The sequence below is a fragment of the Lepus europaeus genome, chromosome 22 (genome assembly GCF_033115175.1).
Source record: "Lepus europaeus isolate LE1 chromosome 22, mLepTim1.pri, whole genome shotgun sequence".
Taxonomy (NCBI): Eukaryota; Metazoa; Chordata; class Mammalia; order Lagomorpha; family Leporidae; genus Lepus; species Lepus europaeus.
Window position 1 is genome coordinate 6,663,155 of NC_084848.1, and position 22,631 is coordinate 6,685,785.

Below are 22,631 nucleotides of genomic sequence, written 5' to 3' on the forward strand. Positions count from 1 at the left end.
TTTAGAAAATACCTTGCCAGTAGCTGCTAACCGACCCAGCAATGCTAACTGTGTATACACCTAAGTCAAATGAAAGCATGCCCACCAAAAGCCACGAAAGCAAGATCGGAGCAGCAGCTTAATTCACGACAGCCACAAACTGGAAACCTGTATGTCCATCAACAGGAAAATGAACCTCCCCAACACTACTGTGAGAAAAACAAGTCGGACACAGGAAGACATACTCCATGATTCCACTTACATGAATTTCAATAATAAACAATTACTCAATGATGGCAGAAATGCAAGAGCAGATCCATTTGGGGAGGAAACGACTAAGATGGAAGACAGCAGGAGGGATACGGCAGTGCTCTGTGTCTCAACTGGACATTTGCTTTCCAAAAATTCATCACATTGTACGCTTATGACGTATTTCAATCTGTTTTGTTTATGCAAAATTAACATAGTAAATTACCTAAAATGTCAGTGCTGTAACAGTCAGGGTCCATGCAGGAAACAAAAAACATGCAAGTAATTTAAACAGAAGAATTTTCTATTTTTTTAGATGTATTTACTTATTTGAAAGACAGGGTTACAGAGAGAGGGAGACAGAGATCTTCCATTTGCTGGTTCACTCCCCAAATGGCTGCAACAACCGGAGCTGGGCTGATCCAAATCCAAGAGCCAGGAGTTTCTTCCAGGTCTCCCACATGGGTACAGGGGCCCAAGCACTTGGGCCATCTTCCACTGCTTTCCCAGGCCCTTTAGCAGGGAGCTGGATTGGAAGTAGAGCATCCGGGATTTGAACCGTTGCCCATGTGGGATGCCAGCACTGCAGGTTGGCAGCTTTACCTGCTACCTGTTTTGCCACTGCGCCACCCTCCCCTAGTTTTTTTTATAAATTGCAGAGCTTGTGGCCAGCGATTTGGTGTAATGGGTAAAACCACCACCTGCAGTGACAGTATCCCACATGAGCACTGGTTCCTGTCCCGGCTGCTCCAACTCCTATCCAGCTCTCTGCTATGGCCTGGGAAAGCAGTGGAAGATGGTCCAAGTCCTTGGGCCCTTGCACCCATGTGGGAGACCCAGAAGAAACTCCTGGCTTCAGATCAGCCCAACTCCGGTCATTGCGGCCATCTGGGGAGTGAACTAGTGGATGGAAGATCTCTCTCTCTGCTTCTGCCTCTCTAACTCCGCCTTTCAAATAAACAAATCTGTAAAAATTTTTAAAAATGAATAAATTGCAGAGCTACAGAAGGAAATCTTCCACCCACTGTGTCACCATTCAAATGGCCACAACAGCCAGCGCTAAGCCAGGCTGAAGGCAGGAGCCCGTAACTCCATCCAGGTCTTCTATGTGGAAGTAATGGGCCCAAGTACTTGGGGTCATTTGCCCTGCCTTCCCAGGCACATTAGCAGGGAGCAGGACTGGAAACACAGCAGCAGGGACTCAAACCAGCACTCCAATATGGGACACCAGCAACAAAAGCAGCACCTTAACCCACTGTACCACAATGCCAGCCCCAAACAGAAGAATTTAATATAAAAAGCATTTGTTTATAAACAGTGGTCACTACTAACAGAGGAAAGAGACAGCTCTGAGGAATTCATGCTAGCACATGCAGGGAGCAGATGCTGCCTCCAAGGCCAAGGGCGAGTACCCACAAAAGGACACTCCACAGGCCGCAGCAAAGCGGCCGGGCAGTGAAGTCTCCACACTGCAGGTGGGACCAGGAACCTGCCACTGGAGACAGCTGGGAGTGCTGAAGAAATGCACAGGGGAGCACCACAGCTGGCAGCCACATAAAGAGACAGAACTCCCAAACAAGCACACTACAACGGCAGGAGAAACCCCTTCCTGCGCTGTGTCTGCAGTACCCCTTCACCCCTTCACCGCTGACAAACCTCAAAGTATCCTGAAAAGGAAAAAACGTTTAGAGTCCAGTTCAAGTATCAGAACCAGAGCATCAAAGGCAATAGTGATGGAGACTGATCAATCTCCTGCCAACACCTAGTCTCATTTTCCCAGACAAAAGTGCTGTGATTTGAATATGGTCTGCATCCCCCGAAAAGGGAGGTCCTTGGGTCTTTGCTGGGGGAGGTGCTCTTGAGGGGTCATTCTCTTAAGACCCCTTGAGTGCTCCTGAGAGGGCTGTTAGGAGAGGAGCCTGCCAGCCCCTCGCATTCTCTCTCTGCTCCTGGTTTGAAATGTAATCGCCGGCTCCCCTACACTCTCCCGCCACTGCTATCAGGACCATAAGGTGATGCAGCCAAGTGGTGGCCTCATGGAGCCTGTACCGGGGCACCTGGACTTTCTGCCGCCCAAACAGGAGCGAGATCAGTCTTCAGGAGTAGCCTGTGTCAGGTGTTTCGTTACAGTGACCAGAAGCTGCTGATACAAAAGGGTCACTGGACCGCTCCTAGGGAGAACATCACTGACCCAGCCCTAAGCGTCCCTTTCAGCACCCACCCCCCTGCTGTGAGCTGACTCAGCCCTGAGCGCCCCTCAGCACCCCCCCTCCGCTGTGACTTGACCCAGCCCTGAGCGTCCTTCCCAGCACTGGCAGCCCCCCCTCTTTTCTCAGGGTTACAGAAGTCTCCCACTAGTGAACCACTGGATAGAAGACACCCCCCCCCTCTCTGCCTCTCCTCTCTTGGTGTAACTCTTTCAAATTAAAAAAAAAAAAGAAGCCTCCCACTTTCTGAGAATATGAAATCTGTGTTTCACAATCTCTTTGTTGCCTTTCAGGCAATTTCTGACAGAAGAAAGGAGAATTATTTTAAACCGTTAAGTTCCTGCTCAAAAACACAACAGCATAACCACAAGTATCTGCCTCAGTAAGTCAGTGAGTACTTAAAACCCCAACTTAAACAACTGTTTAGTACATTATAGGTTTCTTCTAATAATGAAACCAACACTGCATTAAGGTTTCCAGTAAAGAATGCACTGGAGGGCACAAACCTTACGAATTTAAATCTTTCTGCATAACTTCAGCGCACTTGGCTCAAACCTACTATGATAGTAGCCAATGCACAGAGAGGTTTCAAAGGAAAGTTTATCATCCCGTAAACCATTACATAATCTGACCACTTCCTTTTCCCTTTGATACTAAATGAAATGCAGATGCAATTGAAAAGCACATCAAGATGCAAATCAATACTGCCCTTTGCTGAAATCACTCACTGGTATATTCACCAAAATTTAATTGTAAACAGAGTAATTATGGTACTAAAGTTATTAAATACACAAAGCAAGCTTCAAACTATACATATTCAAATAGAATTTCAGTGGCAGATCAACTTTTATATCTGAAACAATACCCTAATTAATAGTCAGCTCTGATGATAAAATGTTCCTCTGTTTTTCAGATAACATTCCAAAAAAGTTCTGCTATGAATATTAAAACAAAGTTTTGTGAATGGATTTTTAAATATCAATAGCTATATTTATCACAATATGGTACTGTATTTAGACAACTGGCATTTTTCAAGTCCTGGATTCAAATTTGGAATTTTTTTTCTAATCTTCCACTGAAAAGAGGGGAAAAAAGCCTGAATGAATCACAACAATGACACTTCTGCTTGATGAGCTCCATGAATTCATCATCCCCAAACGGGGAAATCACAATGTAGAAAGCTTATTATACACTGGATGACTACTCATAAATTCTCTCTAAAATAGGTATATGCTTAAGCTCCATCAGGGGTCACAGAGTTACATAACGTTTTCTTTAAAGTCATAAAGTTTTCTGGAATGCTTTAGACTAGAGAAACACACTGACTTAAGGATAACCCTGGATAAACTGGACCACTGGCCAGTCCATCAGCATCGTACCAACACACCTCCACCGTCTGCAGTGCACAGCCCTGTTCACACACTGCCTGCACACTCTCGTGGCATCTGTCCCACATCTTCAGTCAATGAGGCTCTGAAGTTTCAGCACTGCTCATCTCTCTCACTGTATGTGATAAATGCTCCCCACATGTTTACCAGCTCCCTGGATACCACAACTGTCACAATTCATTGTGCCTGGCAGATAATCAATTAAACAAAAAGTTTTTTAATCCAAGTACCTGACGTCTAACTTGAGAGGAATCCCTCTTCCCAAGACCCAAACCTAGCAGCCACCTACACCCACTGCAAGCCCCTAACATCCAATCATATTTCCTTTCCCCCATCTCTCACACCGTCAGTCCTTCTCTCACACAGTCTACATCTCCCTCAACTGCCTCCTTCCCAGCAGCCTTCAAATATGCCCCACCCACTGCCATTCTTTCTTTTTTCAATGCTGTCTGAACAAGTGCCAACAGTCGCTGACAGAGCCTTCTCACTTCCTCAAGTCACTCTGTCTGGACTCCACCACCAGGACCCCACTCTCAACTCCTGCTGAAGCCACCAGTGGCCTCCCTCCATCACACCCAGCTGGCATCTTCAATCACCTCACCTTCCTGTTCAGCAGCACTCGGCGTCGCTGTTCACTCCAACTGTCTTGAAATACTCCTTTTCCTTTGCTTTCACACTGCACTACACTTAGGCCACTCACGGTTCTTGATGATCTGAAGATACAAAGATGAGTCACAGCTCATTCTTTCAGGAAGCTTGTTCCCCTCTGATGGGCAGTCTTCCAGGGTTGATGTGCTTAAAAAGCAAACTACCTACATTTCCACATCTTACACCAAAATACGAGTTTTATTATATAACAAATCACATAAAATAAAAACATGCTGTTAAAATAAAGTTAATATTTTTGGAAATTAGGACTGAAGTATTACTAAGAATACAAATGACTGACATGTTTTGTTCTTTTGCAAGGGTAGGCAACATCCCGCCCACAGGCCACATCAGCCCTGCAAAGTCATTTGGTCTGGCCCCGCCAAGGCAACCACAGGTGGGACTCAAGATTCAATAAATCTATAGCAGGCTTTTGTAAGATTCATTTATTTTCAAGGCAGAATTGGCAGGGGGGGGGGGGGCGACACAGAGATCTTTCATCCACTGGTTCAGTACCCAAATGCCCGCAAAAGTTGGGGCTAAGCCATGCAGAAGCCAGGAGCCTAGAACTCCATCCTGGTCTCCGACTTGGGCCATCTTCTACTGCCTCCCCAGGTACATGAGCAGAGAGCAGGATTGTAAGTGAAGCAGCTGGGACTTCAACTGACGCCCATGTGGGATACAGGCACCAGTTTACCCCACTGTACCACTATGCCAGGCCCTAGCAGGCTAATTTTTAAGTGGATAATTGATTGATGCTATAAATTTTTAAGTGGATAATTGATTGATGCTATAAATATCCAAATGGCTCTTGGCAGGAAAAAAAAAGGACCCCTACCCCTTAAAGTTTAAGATAACAGATCTCAAGCAGAGTTAGTCTCAGAAACATCTGCACTCCCATGTTCATAGTAGCTCCACTCACAAGAGTTTACCAAGAGGTAGAGGTAACCTCAACAGATGACAGGATCCACAGACGTATATGTAGACATGGACTATTTTTCAGACTTATGGAAGGAAACTCTGATGCATGCTACAACATGGATGTACCCTGAGGAAACTAGTCACAAAAAGACATACACTGAATGTCTCCACTCACAGGAGGTGTATGATATCAAATTCACAGAACCAGAAAATAGAATGGTGGTAGCCAGTGCTGGAAGAAGGAGCAAAGGGGCACTGTTGTTTAATAGAACAGTTGTGGCCAGCGCCATGGTTCACTAGGCTAATCCTCCACCTGTGACGCCGGCACACCGGGTTCTAGTCCCGGTCAGGGCGCCGGATTCTGTCCCGGTTGCCCCTCTTCCAGTCCAGCTCTCTGCTGTGGCCCGGGAAGGCAGTGGAGGATGGCCCAAGTCCTTGGGCCCTGCACCCGCATGGGAGACCAGGAGGAAGCACCTGGCTCCTGCCTTCGGATCAGCACGGCGCACCGGCCATAGTAGCCATTTGGAGGATGAACCAACGGAAGGAAGACCTTTCTGTCTCTCTAACTCTGCCTGTCAAAAAATAAAATAAAATAAAACAGTTGTAAATCTGCAACATGAACTGTATGCTTAAAAATAGCTAGGTAGGTAACTTTTGTGCTTTTTAATGCAACTTAAAACGATAGCAGTTACTAGACACAATAGGTAGAACACAGAAATTAGCTGAACCAGAATAGTATCACTATGTTTTTGCTGATCATGGAGTCACTCATCCCAACAAACTGAGAATGTGCGGTAAGTAAGTACTTTTCAATGGTGGTTGTTCTTTTAGATGCTAATTATAAATCTACTAATTATCATAGTAATAAACATGAAATGAACTTATGAAGAATGACATGGTTTTTCACTCATTCGTTTACTCTACAAATATTTATTTATTGAAAATCTACCACGTGCATTTTTCTAGACACTTGCTATATATCATAAAACAAGACCAATGTCCAGGCTTTGGACATTTATATCCTAGCAGAAAGAGTCTGATAATAAGAACAAACCTAACAGGTAAATTCCTGAGGCCGGTGCTCTGGCGTAGCAGGTTAAGCCTCCACCTGCAGGGTGAGCATCCCAACCGCTCCTCTCCCGTTCCAGCTCTCTGCTATGCCCCGGGAAAGCAGCAGAGCATGGCCCAGATCCTTGGGCCGCTGCACCCATGTGGGAGACCTGGATAAAGCTCCTGGCTTCGGCCTAGTCCAGCCCCAGCCGTTGCAGCAACTTGGGGAGTGAACCAGCGGATGGAAGCTCTCCCAACAGGGAAATTCCTAACTTGGAAAACAGAGTCGCTAGAAAAGCAAAGCACATAAAGGAAAAGGAGGACAGAGAGGCCCGTGGCAGAGGGCCATCCATCAGATCAGAGCGGTCAAGGCCAGCTCCACTCAGAAGGACCTGGTTCAGCTGAGCAGATCTGAAGGCGAGAGAGTTGGCCATGTGAGGATCTGGGACAGTCTAGGACAGGCAACTGTGCAAGATCCTCAGGGAGGAGCCCACTTGGCAACCAAAGCAGACTGAGGGCACCAGCCTGGCTTGGATGAGTGAGCCTGGGAGATGACGTCAGAGAGGCTAACATCACAGCAACACATCAAGCAGAGCCTCGTAGGCCTCCATTAGGATGCCGACTTTTGCAAAATGGTAAACATAATTCCACAAGGTTTTGGGATAGGAAGGATTTCATTTCACAACATTCAGTCAAAATAAAAATCATAATCTGAACATCTGAGTCAAGAATTCTCCCACCAATCTATTTCTCACCAAAGCTTTTACATATTTTTTGCTGACACATATAAGCATTAGTCCATTTTCAAAACATATTCCATCTATAAACTATATAAACTTGACGGAAATCCAAAATTTCAAGTGCCTCTGGCATATCTTTGTACAAAAATCATCTCAAGGTAGAAATGGGTTTATCATGGACCAAACTGTATCCCTAAAAGTAGACGGCTGAAATAAGCCCTGTTCTTCCTTTAACGTAGATATTAGTTACTCAGTAGTGCTATCAGAATGAGTGGCTCGCGACTGTGTGGCAAGAAATATGAAGACATTTGGGCTGGCGCCGTGGCTCACTTGGTTAATCCTCCGCCTGCGGCGCCGGCATTCCATATGGGCACCAGGTTCTAGTCCCGGTTGCTCCTCTTCCAGTCCAGCTCTCTGCTGTGGCCCAGGAAGGCAGTGGAGGATGGCCCAAGTGCTTGGGTCCCTGCACCCGCATGGGAGACCAGGAAGCACCTGGCTCCTGGCTTCGGATAGGCCCAGCGCCGGCCGTGGCAGCCATTTGGGGGTGAACCAATGGAAGGAAGATCTTTCTCTGTCTGTCTATAACTCTGTCAAAAAAAAAAAAAAAAAGAAAGAAAGAAATATGAAGACGTTTACCACCATGCCCACCTTCTACATTTAAAATAAAAAGAATGAGCCCATGGAATTCTATTACAATGTACACTGTCTGCTTCGTTAATTCATTTGCTCTATAAATGCTGACTGACCGACACTGCACCAGGAACTGTTCTAGAAGACAGGGATAAAGCAGCAAACAAGGCAGACAGAAAGCCTTGCCCTTATGCAGCTTGTCTTTTATTCAGAAGAGACAGACAACCTAAACATTGAAACCTCCCATGGTGCTAAGTGCTAAGGCAAGAAAAGGAGGGGGTGAGGGGGCGGCTCAAAGATGGTCTGGGAAACCTCACTGGGCCTGGACATAAAGCCAGGAGGCAGCCATGCAGAGACAGGAGCCGGTGCAAAGGCACCAACGCAAGAACAAGCCCAGCCATTCCAGGACACCGAGGAGGCTGTGCAGCTGGACAGGCACTGGCAGGGAGAACGCCGCTGAGGTCAGACGTCAGTGAGCGCAAGGAGGGAGGACAGGTCCACTGCTCGGGCCCCCTGAGGGGGACGGGAATCGCTGGAACGCCTGAGGCAGAGGAGAGACATGCTCTGACGTGCATCTTACAAGGATCACTCTGGCTGGAAGGGGGCAAGGCAGAACAGCTCCCATGTTCACAGTGGTTCTGCCGGGGGAGTAAACAATGGGGCGTCCATCTTGGTGGACTAAGAACGGTGAATACTGTTAAAACCACACTGACTTTCGGTCACCGGACAGAGGAGTACAGAATACCTTGAGTTTTTTAGACTTTACACAAGTTCCCCCACCCCCACGTATGCAGTGCCAAGCAGAAACAATTGGTATTAGTGACAGATGGTCTGGGAGCCTGCTAATCGTTTCTTACTCTGGGTTTTTTAAGCTCTCTCTTCATAGCAATTACATAGCACCAGGAAATTAAACACATGAACTCATTTATTCCGAAGGCATTTATAGAACACCTACAAATATGTGCAGGCCACCGTGCTAGGGCTGGAAATTCAAAGATAAGCCACACGCAACCTCGGGCCTCAAGAAGTGCCCTTAACTCCACGCGAACACCACCACACAGCTCAGGTACCATTACACCACCAGTTTCAAACAAGGATCAATAGAAACGCCTTCCAGGTGAAGACTGCTTCTGAATCCCTTGATAAAACTATTTATCAAGGACAGTGAGCAGTGGTAACATCTACAAAATCAAACCCTGTCAGGGTTATGGTGGAGGAAAAGTGCCTCTCACGATGGAAGCCATCAGGAGCTAGGGAAGCTCCTGTTTCCTCTTTTGCAGCCAATGCCAGGAAGTTTAAAGCAAACTTAAAAAGTCAACTACACAGCCACCCATTATGGCAGGCAGCGACTGTCCACACCACAATCATGGGTGGAACTCTGGAACGGTGCGGGCCGCCCTCCACAACGGCTCCTCCTAATGCCATGCTGGGACTGTCTCCACAGACCGCACCCTGGTCCAGACATCCTGGCTCACCTTCCTGTCTTCACTAAGCCATCATCTTCGGTAACTGCTCTCCTCCCTACAGGTCTACTGTATCTGAAGATCGTAATAAAAGTCCCACCAGTTCATTTTAGAGGCTGGGTAAAAAAAAATCTAAATTAGCAAACAATTGAGGAGCTTTTCTCCCATCCCATGGTATCCTTAGGCCAAAACTAACTCACACTTGTTTCAAATGTATTTGGGATTAAGAAGCAATTACATGTTTTGGTACAAATGGCTTCCTGCCACACCACAGCGAGTCAAAGAACAAAACCAAGCAAGAGATAACCAGTCAACAAATAACTTCAGCACCTCTTTTGCTAAATTGCATCAGGAACAACTGGAAAGCAATGCATCCAAAGACAACCCCTCACAAAGAGCCAGCCAACCAGAGGCTGACGGGTGCACTTCCTCCGTGTCTAGAAATCATCTGAAAAGTCAAATGCAGAACACTGGCTTCCCACAGCCACTTCCCGAAAACACAGGTGGTCTTCCTTCATTTCCTCCATTTTGCCCCACAGATCTTTCAACTGAGACAGAATGGTAAGGGTATCCACACGGAATGAGAACAGGCTGTGACCAGGATCACTCAACAGAGAAACCTGAGGCACAGGGAGACCGACTAGCCTCCAGGTTCCGGTTAGGGAAACCCAGCCGTTCCCTGGGCTTCACGCAGAGAACCACGCACATCCATAAAAATGACAAGCATGCACAGCTGTATGATCCCTTCAGTAATATTGACCAAATAAATGTCGAAATGGAAGACAACAGTGAGCGGCCTCGTGGCACGCACGTGACACCGGCACCCATACAGGAGTGTCAGTCAGAACTCATGCTCCGATTCCAATCCAGCACTCTAGAAAGGCAACAGAAAATGACCCAAGGACTTGGGGTCCTGCCACTTTTGTGGGAGACTGGACGTCTTTCCTGGCTCCTGGCTTCAGCCTGGCCCAGCCCTGGCTGTTGCAGCCATTTGGGGAGTGAACCAGAGAATGGAAGCTCTCTCAATTCTCTCCCTCTGATGTTCTGCCTTTCAAATAAATACAGATATGTCTTTAAAAATATATATACATATATAAATAACACAGTAAACCATGAGAATACAGAAGTGAACCTCTAGAGATGATGATCCCATAAATTCATAGATTTATTCCTGAAAAACATTAAGCGAACTCAAACTGTGATACAATCTTTAGCGGCAATTGTCACGCTCGTCATGTTTTCACACCTAAGCTGGAAAGAACGAGGTGAAGACTAACGCTTCTAACTCTGAAAAAGAAAGTGGGTATCTTCAGAGAAGAAATTACTTCTTCCGCGCCAATTTTTCTAACTTGTATTAGGAAAGTGATTAACATTAGATTATAAAACTTTTTGGTAAAGTGAGTGAAATGTTTAAAACACAGCATGAGACGACTTCCTCGACTTTCACTTCTTCAACAGTGTCTGAAAGTTCTGGAAGAGAAAGCACTACCTGCAGCTACCTCTTCACTGAGAACACACAGCGGTCATTTCCAAACACAAGCCCAAGCCACCTCTGCTACCACCTCCTCCCGAAAGGAAGGCTCTGTGAAGTCTTGCTGCGTGCTTGCTTTCTGACCTCCCACGGTGTGGTCCCAGCGGGTCTCCCAGAACTGAGTAGGACTCGTCTGCTCTCCAGAGATCAGAAACGAGAAATTTAACTGCTCTGCCCAGGCGAGAGTCAGACCTGAGGGAGGAGCACGCCTAAAGACGCTGACTTCCAAGGGTGCCGATTCCCGGCTCCTGACCCAACGCCAAGGAAAAGAGGTAAAAGGAATGCTCATGTATGTAAAGCAAATACTTTAGTTTTTATAAAATTAGGAAATTCAAACCATACTGTTAATATTTTCACAATATATTTTATTTATAACATTTACATATTTTTAAAAAGTCTATAAATGATAGATTCTCACTGATTCTATTTGGGAGGCAAAATTGTCCAGCAAACTGTTATCATTTAATTCTCCAGATGTTCACTTTTTTTTAAGATTTATTTGGGGTCGATGCCGTGGCGGAGCAGGTGAAGCCACTGCTGGTATCCCACATGAGTGCCAGTTCAAGTCATGGCTGCTCCACTTCTGATCCAGCTCCCTGTTAATGCACCGGGGAAAGCAGCAGACGTTGGCCCAAGCCCTTGGGCCCCTGACCCCACTTGGGAGACCCGGAAGAAGCTCTTGGCTTCCAACGGGCCCCGCTCTGGCAGCTGTGGTCATTTGGCAAGTGAACGAGCAGATGGAACATCTCTCTGTCTCTCCATCTCTCTAACTCTGCCTTACAAATAAATAAAAATAAAAAATTATTTATCTGCAAGTGAGAGTTACAGAGTGAGACAGAGAGAGATCTTGCATCTGCTGGTTCATTCCCCAGATGGCAACAATGGCCAGGGCTGAACCAGGAGTTTTCATCTGGTCTCTCATTAGGCTGCAGGGACCTGAACAGTCGGGCGATTTTCTACCACTTTTCATGGGCTATTTGCAGGGAGGTGGATCAGAAGTGGAACAGCCGGGAGGGACAGGAACCAGTGCTCAAATGGGATGCTGGTGTCGTGTCACCCGCTTTACTGACCATGCCGGCCCCCATGTGCTATTAAATGGATCAATACACTATATAGGTAAGCTACAGAACATTTCTCCTTATAGATTTCTAGGACAGAGGCCCACAGGAGACACTTCCAAATACTCTAAAAAGAAATTAGGATGGGGCCAGCACTGTGGTGCAGCGGGTAAGGCTGCTGCCTGCAGTGGCGGCATCCCATATAGACACCAGTTCAAGTCCCAGCTGTTCCACTTCCAATCCAGCTCTCCGCTGTGGCCTGGGAAAGCAGTGAAAAATGGCCCAAGTCCTTGGCCCCCTGCACCCACGTGGGAGACCCGGTTAAAGCTCCTGGCTCCATGGCTTTGGATCGGTGCAGCTCTGGCCATTGTGGCCAGCTGGAGAGTGAACCAGAGGATGGAAGACCCCACCACCACCACCAGCATCTCCTTCTCTCTCTGTGTAACTCTGGTTTTCAAGTAAATAAAGAAATATTAAAAAAAAAAAAGAAATTAGGATGACCAAATAGCCAAAGTGTATCAGAAACATACTATATTAATTTAAAATGTTCATGAAACAACTTTCCCAAGGTTTCTAAGCAACACACAAAATATTCCAGCCATAGAGAAGTAATAAATTTAGGGAGGCTGGCACTGTAGCACAGTGAGGTGAAGCTGCTGCCTGGGACACCGATGCCTCACACTGACATCCCATACCAGAGTGCCAGTTCAAATCCCAGTCAACTTCCTATCCAGTTTCCTGCCAATATGCCAAGAAAAACAGCAGAAGATGGCCCAAGTGCTTGGGCCTTTCTACCCATGCAGGAGACCAAGAGGAGCTCCTGGCTCCTGGCTCTAGCCTGGATCAGATCTGACTTGCAATCATTTGGGAGTAAACCAGCAGATGGAAGACAGAACATTCATTCACATTCTCTCTCACTCTCTGCTCCTCCTCTCTCCCTTTCTCTCTTTCTCTGACATTAGGCCTTCCAAATAAATAAACAAATCTTTAAAGAATTTTTGATACAAAATTTTCAGAGGTAAATAAAGTACTTTGAACTAACTGAAAAGACAAAAAAAAAGTTGCAAAAAAGAAAAAAAAAAAAACCTAGCTTTCTTAGTATTCAAGGAATCCTTTACGTTGTAAAAAAAAAAAAAAAAGGTAGAAGTGCAACCGGAAAAAAAGGAGAAATGACAGACAGGCAAATTCACAGACAAAGAAATTACAGGAATTTTCGGATTCATACAGATGTGTGCCCATGTACACATCGGCCAGTTTCAACATCTATCAACACATCATCAATTCATTTCCTTTATACGTTCCAATCCACCAGCCCCTCCCATTTTAAAGCAAGCCCCAAACATATCACTGCCATGTAAATAATTCTAACAAGGCTGAAGCCACCACACACCATTACCACACCTCGCAAAATTAACCACAACTCCTTAAAACCATCTAGTAAGTGCTCACATCTCTCTACCTCAGTAAGAGATCTAAGATTGATTTTTGTTCTCATGACCCAAAAATTAATGCATCTGGCTGGTAAGTCTCTCAATCACTCAAATTTGTGCGAGTCCCCTCCCTCTCCTCATCATTTGTCCCACAGTTTCCTACATTCTGAACTCTGAGTATGAACCTGCAATGTCACTTATTCTGTTCTGTATTGGTCACTGATGTTGCTACCAGGATCATACCGGTACTTGATAAACAAGGTGCAGCAAAGGAGAACCACCACCAGGAACCGCGGGGCACCCTGGTAAGAGGATGCTGTAATCTATCCTGGGACTTGGCTTTGGTCAGTAACTTGCTGAAGGATCAAGGAGAGCAGCAGTTTCTCTGCATTGGGGCAGTTCTACCATTGGTACCTCAGTGAATCCCATGTGAGGGAGAAGACACAGCTGCAGTAGGTAAAGCAGCAGCCGCAGCCACTCAGTTTGGCTGAGTGTCTGGGAGGTGCACAGTGATCCTGGTTTTGTGGGCTTTGTCTCATTTTCCCAAAACCTGAGAAGCCTGTCTGAGGTATGGTGAGATTGTGCTGTTATCAGATAACAGCCCTGCTGTCCACACAGGTCAGTTATGAACCTCAGGGCGGCTCTTCCTCTTCTTGTACCCAAACAATGGATGCCGCCTTGAGTTAGCACTGAGCCCTCTGACGCCACTCCAACAGTCTTGAAGAATCTCCTCGCTTCCTGGAGCAACTCATCCCAGGTTCCTCCGGTAAATCTGCTTGTCCCCAACCTAAAACAAGGCACTGCTACACGGCCCTTGTTTCCTTCTGGTTGAAGATGGTACTTGGAGACCAAAATCCTTCCAAAGACTAAACACACAGGGACTTCACAATGATGTTTCCCATTCAAATTTAGGATTACACACTTTTTGCATTTTATTAGTGAATGAAGCAAATTAAAATGACTATGAAACATAATTTACAATTAAAATGACATTTTTCAGCTACCAGATTAGCCAAATTCAGCGAGTAAGATTATACCCAGGGTTAGAAGAAGAAGAGAAATGTCACATCAATTTGGCACAACTACCAAAACTTTAAATCCACAGCCCCTTTGGCTCACCAAGCCCACTTTTGGCCATTTATCCCCATAGGTACACTCATGTATCATTGAATGTACCTGGTATTTACTGCAGTACTGTATATAAAAACAAAAGACTAGAAATATTCTTAATTTACTATAAGGAGGACTTATTAAATAAATGACAGCATACAGCCAATAGAATGGAATATTGTTCAATTTTGAAAATGAAGGTCTACATAGACCAGTCTCCAAGAAAGTGCGTTCAGTGAAAACTACAAGAATCATGTATTAGAATTAGAATATTCCTATTCCTATATAATAGGAGGGACCCTGCTACATGTGCTGCAGGCACCGCCCCCCAGGAGTCCCACAGGCTCTGTGTGGACAGACAGCACGTTCCCAGGAGGCTGTGGAATCAATTCGTAGCAGAAAAACGCCTTAGGAGTGGGAGGCCGGCTTTTCATATGCTTAGACTTATTACTGCGTGCATGCATTAACTTTTCTATTAATATTTTTTAAGAAATTCTTCATGAATAATAAAAGAACTTCATTAAATAAACTACCAAGCAACTCTTTCAATGTTGTTAGTCCGGAACTTGCCAGGGCTTCTGTAACATCAGGATCTACCAAGCCAGACCTACTAACTGCCTCAAAGTAAGAACACTGCAGTCAACTATGTAGAGAAACAACTCTCAATACTTGATTTGTGAATGGGATCATTCCTTCATGTGTCGTTAACAGGTCAGTCTTTACAATGCACTGTGGTCTCTAGCCTCTTAAAAAGTAATGCAGGGAGCCGCCAACCACTCCAGCTCTCTGCTGGGCCCCTGCACCTGTGTGGGAGACCTGGAAGAAGCTCCTGGCTCCTGTCATCGGATAGGCCCAGCTCCGGCCATTATAGCCAACTGGGGAGTGAACCAGCAGATGGAAGACCTCTCTCTGCCTCTCCTTCTCTCTCTGTGTAACTGACTTTCAAATAAATAAATAAATAAAAAGTAATGCAGTCTCTGAAAGACCAGGAACTGAAAAGAATACTGACAAGATGTTCTTACATTCATTTTTGCACAAGTAATGCTAAATGAGTAAAAACATGAATGACTGAAGCTATACTAGAAAAATCAATTAACCATTAATTATATTCTACAGCTCCTCCATACAAATGATCTACTACAATGAATACCACCACGATTAGTTTTCCATGTAGCAATGGTCCACATTGGGTGATTTAAACACATTACATGTTAACTCTTACAATAATCACGAAACAAAGTATTATTTTACTGACATAATGGAAATTAATTTTTCCATGATCTCACAACCAGTAAGTGGTAAGGCTGTACAAGGTTCAAAAGACATGTAGGAAAGTGTAATTTTTGAAAAAAAAAAAAATGTTGTTAATTAAAACAGAGTACATACAGAATAACTAAGTTTTAAAACAAGAATCTTAAAGTGGTCAGATATTTGCTTTAAGGACTAATACTACAGCCATAAATAGAAATGCCATAAAAATAGTATAAAAATTAACCAGAAATATACTGATACATTACTATAAATACATATCCCACAGGTTATTAAATAAAAAGTAGGATGACTTACAAAGAGCAAAAGAAATGAAACAAATCACTCACAGAAACAAGTTCTTATTTGGTTTTCTAAACATAATATATTGACACAAATTCAACTGAAGAAACTTCATGTGATAAACCATTGCAGAATGGGGGGGATTAAAATAATATAATACAAGGACGGCGCCGTGGCTCAACAGGCTAATCCTCCGCCTTGCGGCGCCGGCACACCGGGTTCTAGTCCCGGTCGGGGCACCGATCCTGTCCCGGTTGCCCCTCTTCCAGGCCAGCTCTCTGCTGTGGCCAGGGAGTGCAGTGGAGGATGGCCCAAGTGTTTGGGCTCTGCACCCCATGGGAGACCAGGATAAGCACCTGGCTCCTGCCATCGGAACAGCGCGGTGCGCCGGCCGCAGCACGCTACCGCGGCGGCCATTGGAGGGTGAACCAACGGCAAAGGAAGACCTTTCTCTCTGTCTCTCTCTTTCTCTCACTGTCCACTCTGCCTGTCAAAAATTTAAAAAAAAAAAAATAATAATAATAATAATATAATACAAAAAAAAAAGTGCATTTAATGAGATTCTTCCAGGGTCCAGCACAAAACCCTGAAGATTCCGAAGCAGACACTGGCATCGCAGTGTCTGAATGACGGCACTTCTGCGATCATTTCTCGGTAAAGGGTTCAGACCAGAATCCGATTCTGCAGCAGGGATCTGGCCTAGAAGCCTGCATCCCACATAGGAGAGCCTGCGCTGGACTTCCAGCTCTTGCTCCCAGTCCCAGCCTCCTGCTAATGCAAACCCTGACACACAGTGGTGATGGCTCAAGTACCTGGGTCTCTGACACACACATGGGAGACCTGGGTTGAGATCATGGTTCAGGGCTTTAGCAGTGGCCCAGGATCAGCTGCTGTGGGCATCTGGCGAATAAACCAGCAGACAGCAGTGCCTCACCCCCCTCTCTGACTTTCCACATCTCATTCTAAGTGCAAAAGAAAGTAAGCTGAAAATCTCAGCGCTATACATCCCTGCACACATGTCACACGTGTGTGGCACTGTGTCACCACTAACTGCCAGTTCACACCAGGCTCTGGACGTTCTGTGAGGATCTGGAAGTCGGGGAGCCTGTCCTGCTCTAACATACCTGCCACTTGACGAGAAACCAACAGGTATTTCTTAAGAACGGGCTGAATTAAAGCCATGGTCCAGGTATACCTCCTGTGACTCAGATAAGACCCAACTTGTCCAGGTCTTCTTTCCTCACCTGAAAAATGAGAAGCTCGAATTAAAGTCCAAGCCAGGCACTTTACCCACTGGTCTGTATAGAAAACAGCACAGTGCACCGCAGAACCAGCATGAACCACAGAGGACCTCTTCCCACTCCCCACAGATGCACACTCCGGTCTCAGGCAATCCACAGTTACGGGTGCCAACAACAAAAGTTGTTGCTGTGAGAGCTCCCCCAACCCACCTGCTTACCAGACAGAACAGTCCCTGACAAAATGGAAGAGAAATAAAGGGAAAAATGTTTCAAGTCAAAAATAAATCAAAGTGAACATTAAAAGCCTTATTAAAAGGCTAATAAATTCAGTAATAAAAAGACAAATAACCCCACTTAAATGAGCCAAAGGACTTGGATAGATATTTCTCCAAAAAGGATTAGTAAGCAGCCAATAACCATACAAAAAATATCCAACGTGATCAGTCATTAGAGAAATCAAAATCAAACTCAGAGTGAGATACCACTTCACATTCACTGGGATGGCAGAAACAAAGACAGACAATAACAAGTATTAGTGGGTTTGGAGAGATCTGAACCCTTACCCGTTGCTAGTGAGAAGGTAAAGGTGTGGCAATCTTAGAAAACTGTAGTTCCTTAAGAGGTTAAACATAGGGTTACCTTTGTGTGTGTGTGTACACACACTCAAAAGAGAAATAACATTTATCTACAATTTGTACACAATTCCTCATAGCAAGCAGCATTGTTCATAATAGCCAAAATGTGAAAGCAACTCAAAATCCTTCAAATGATGAATGGATAAATAACTGTGGTATATCCATACAATGAAACACAGCAATAAAAAGAAATGAAGTGGGGCAGGCACTGTGGCACAGTGGGTAAAGCTGTTGCCTGCAGTGCTGGCATCCCATATGGGCACTTCTGATCCACCTCTCAGATTATTTATTTATTTATAACCAAATCTTAAAAAAAAAAAAAAAAAGTGAAGTACTAATACATGTTACAATATGGATAACCATGAAACAGGGTAAGTGATAGAAGACAGTACAAAAGAGCACCCATTACATGATTCCAGTTATGTAAAATTTGCAATCGATAAATTTATAGACAAAAAGCAGACTTGTACCTTAGGCACGGGTAGGGAAACGGAGTGACTACTGATTGGTGAGGGTTTCTTTCAGCCCTGATGAAAATTCTCTAAAATCAGGTTGCAGAGGACTGATGTTTGAAGTCCTGTGGATGTACGAGAAACCACTGGACTACACACCCCTTAGTGCATGAACTGTGTCTGTTAATTTTATCTCAATAATGCTGTTTAAAGAAAAAGTTAAAGAGAAGGAAAATGTGGTATCAGGACACCTTTCTGTGGAAGCTAATCTAGACCTTCTGAGAGAAGGGCAGCAATCGCCCCCCCCAAAGCAGGCCACTGAGAGCAGAAAGCAACCAGCAAACGGTGGATTTCCTGTTGTGTTGTCCAGGCTGCTCTCCAGCCTCCTGCTCTCAGGGGCACAGCACCGTGCAATGCAGTCTCCTTCCAGAGGCGCAATCTGTGAAGACTAAAAGCTCACTGATCTGGAATGACTTTGACTGAATTATAAAACTATAAACTCAGGCCGGCGCCGTGGCTCAACAGGCTAATCCTCTGCCTAGCGGCGCTGGCACACCGGGTTCTAGTCCCGGTCGGGGCACCAGATTCTGTCCCGGTTGCCCCTCTTCCAGGCCAGCTCTCTGCTGTGGCCAGGGAGTGCAGTGGAGGATGGCTCAAGTACTTGGGCCCTGCACCCCATGGGAAACCAGGAGAAGCACCTGGCTCCTGCCATCGGATCGGCGCAGTGCGCCGGCCGCAGCGCGCCAGCCGCGGCGGCCATTGGAGGGTGAACCAACGGCAAAGGAAGACCTTTCTCTGTCTCTCTCTCTCACTGTCCACTCTGCCTGTCAAAAATAAAAAAAAATAAAATAAAAAACTATAAACTCTACCGGTGATTCCTGGGAGTTCAAAGTAGGACACTGAAGGAGGGGACAAGTGACTTGTCTAAAACGGAGTCGGGATCCTGACCCACAACTTCCTAAAACAGAGGGAAGAGCTCCTGGCAAGGGCAGCGTGTGCACACCACACACTCAGGAGAACACGCATGGGAAGAGACCCAGCACCAGGATGGAGGAAGCTGTCTTTATCATGAATACAGCAAGTAACAGAATCCAGATACAAGATTCTAGTAAGCCTCAAAAACAAAACAAAAAGCCCTAATGATCAAGGAAAACAGAGCCGGAATGAACACCAGAAGATAATCCATTTGAGTCCTTTACAGATGAAGCTTCAGGCCAGGGGGGTAACAACAGATCCAAGATCAGAAGCCTCATTAAAGGTAACTTAAGGGTGAGCATACAAGAATCCCAATTCCCAGGTGTGATCACCTGACCCAACACTACCTACTACCACTGGTGCATTTAAGTGCACAGAAGAAAAGGAAACTTGGCCTCCGCCTACCAGAACACAAAAAAGTCCTGGAGACTCAAACCTAAATGTGACAGGCAAAACCGTAAAGCTTCTAACAGATAACACAGGAGAATGACTCCATAATCATGCGGTAGCGAAAAAGTCTTAAATAGGATGCAAAAAGCACAAACCATAAAGGAAAAGATTGATAAACAGAAACTGAAAAGGTGCTCAAACCATTAGCCCTCAGGGCAATGCCAATGAAAACCACACTGAGACCTTACACAGAACCACTAAAACAGATAAAATAAAAAGTGTAACTGACAGTATCAAAAGGAATAAAGGCTAAAAAGCCACCAGAACTGTCACATGCTGGCAAGAATATGAATTATCTATTAAAGCCAAAGATACATATATATATATATATACCCTACGACCAACAATTCTACTCCTAGATATACACCCTACTAAAACGAATTATGTGGATGTGTGTGTGTGAATTATGTGGATATGAACAAGAATGACTTTAGCAGTCTTATTCATAATTGCCCCAGGGTAGAAACTATTCTAATATTCATCCACCTTACTAATTTTTATATATAATTTGCAATGACTTTTTAAAAAATGGCCACAAATTCTTTGACATACCTTCCACAAGGACATGCAGTCTTGGGGCTGGCGCTGTGGCACAGCATCCCATACGGGCACCGATTCGAGTCCCGGTTGATCCACTACTGTGTTATTCATACAACATGGGTGACTCTCAGAAAGTTGAATAAAAGAGGCCTGGGGAAAAGGTGGTGTACAGCATATCACTCCAGTGACGTGAGTGCAGAACTAACCTACAGTGACAGATACCAGAAAAGTGGTTACCCTGGTAGAGCAGTCACTGCAAAGGGGCCCACGTCAGAGGCAACAGGAGTGCTAGGATAGTGTCTTCATCTGGTGTGGCCATTCTTGGGCATTCACTACGTACAAAAACAAAGTCCCCATAGAGAGGATCTGTATACCTTTTATCAGAATTCCAAAAAAGGCTGCTCTTAATCAGAATTAGCCACAGAAAGCATCAGCACCCCTCTGCACTCTGCACTCTATCACCAGCCCCAGCCCCGGTACTTAACACACATCACCCCAGCCTCCAAGACAGTCCTCTCGTTTTCATCCTGCCTCTCTGATTCCCCCTTCTTGGTATCTTCCGTTGCCTCCTTTCTGCTCAGTTCTTTCTTTCTTTTGGGATTCCCCAGGTTTCCACCCTCAATCCTCTTCATTCTACATGCTACACTTCTCTGTCCTGCTTTTCCAATCTCAATTGATGGCATCACAATACCCTGTTCTCTTACAAACTTCTAATCTGGCAGAGAATTAGGAATCCAAAATATCTTGAAAAACTGCAGTTGGCTAAATCCATTAACATGGAAGTTAACAGGGTAAGCATAAAGCTCCATGAACCACAAAACAAATGCACAGATCAGGATAAGCAATGACGTAGACAGATCTGGGATTTTATTCAACTCTAGGTTCAATGTATGATGTGGCCATAAAAAGGATAAACCTAATATAATATTAGTAAAAATACAGTATGCAAAAAGAAGATAATATTCTTCCCTACATTAAGAAGAGTGTTATACCTAGAACAAGAAATGCAACTCTATTTTTTCACTTATCTAGCCATGCCTAAAGTATTGCATTCAATTCTTTTTTTTAATTTTTTTGACAGGCAGAGTTAGACAGTGAGAGAGAGACAGAAAGGTCTTCCTTTTTCCATTGGTTCACCCCCCAAATGGCCGCTGTGGCCGGCGCTGCACTGATCTGATGCCAGGGGCCAGGTGCTTCTCCTGGTCTCCCATGCGGGTGCAGGGCCCAAAGATTTGGGCCATCCTCCACTGCCCTCCCGGGCCACAGCAGAGAGCTGGACAGTAAGAGGAGCAACCGACAGAATTCGGCGCCCCAACCAGGACTAGAACCCAGGGTGCCGGCACCGCAGGCGGAGGATTAGCCTAGTGAGCCACGGCGCCGGCCTAAAATGTAATTTTTTAAAAAGGAAACCCATCAGCATGATGAACTGACATGAAACCGTGCCATGTGAACAGCAGCTAATGAGCTGGAGATGTTTCAACTCCAAGAACGAATTTTTATTTATTTTTCATTTTTATTTGAGAGGCAGAGAGTTAAAAAGAAAGACAAAGAGTGGTCTTCCATTTGCTGGTTCACTCTCCAAATACTTTTAATAGGGCCAGGGCAGGCTGAAGCCAGGAGCCCAGAACTCGATCCATTAAGTCTCCTCAATGGGAGGTAAGGACCCAGGTATTTGAGAATCTGAAACCACGTTAAGAGGAAGAGGAATTCAGTTTGTTCTGTCTCCAGGACTGAGTATCGACTTCCCAGCCACACAAGGATTTCCAGCAGTCAAACTTTAATAAAAAACAGACAGGCTATCTCAGCTGAAGATAATCTTATCCTACAGTGCAAAGAGCAGCCCCTGCAACACAGAATGACCCATCTAAAATGTCAACAATCCCATGGCTGAGAAGCCATGCAATGAGCTCCTTGTCCGTGGACAATGTGCTATGGCCAACAAATGACTCTGAGGATGGTGGGAAAGGAGTTTTAAAAGATTTTCTGTTTTAGATACTTATCCAGAGAAAAATACCTTCAGATAAGTTAACGTGATGATGATGATGGTGAGCATGACAAAAACGTACTCAACAATTACCGTGGCCCAGACCTTACACTAAGTGATTCACGTCCACAGTCCACAGTGAATTCTCACGAGAACCTTCTCAGTTAGGTATTATTGCACCTGATCTAGGTAAACAAGGTTGCCCTAATGTCACTCAACAGTCAACATCTGAATTCAGATCTACCTGAATCCAATTACATACATCACAATATCAAGTGGCCAAAGCTTTCCCACTCTAGAAAATAAGTGAGGGGGCACATGTACCATGTGTAACGCCAGCCATGCTGGCTGAGAGGAAGAGGAGAGGATTATCTGAAGTGGTCCTGTGATGGAGGAAAG

At 45.1% G+C, this 22,631-nt stretch overlaps 1 protein-coding gene across 6 annotated transcripts in view; it reads right to left on the reverse strand.

Moving 5' to 3' along the window:
* The window catches only part of VRK1 (VRK serine/threonine kinase 1), an 81,737-nt gene that overhangs the window by 51,644 nt on the left and 7,462 nt on the right, over nt 1–22,631 (reverse strand). For 2 of the 6 annotated variants that reach the window (XM_062181424.1, XM_062181421.1), the window contains exon 1: nt 17,080–17,182. The exons of 1 other annotated variant lie outside the window; for it this stretch is intronic. In XM_062181424.1, coding sequence (XP_062037408.1) covers nt 17,080–17,137 — 58 coding nt within the window. In that variant the 5' untranslated portion in view covers nt 17,138–17,182. Of the gene's footprint in view, nt 1–4,424; nt 4,537–17,079; nt 17,185–22,631 lie in introns of those variants that run through there. 3 more of the 6 variants (XM_062181425.1, XM_062181420.1, XM_062181422.1) reach the window with 3 other exon arrangements.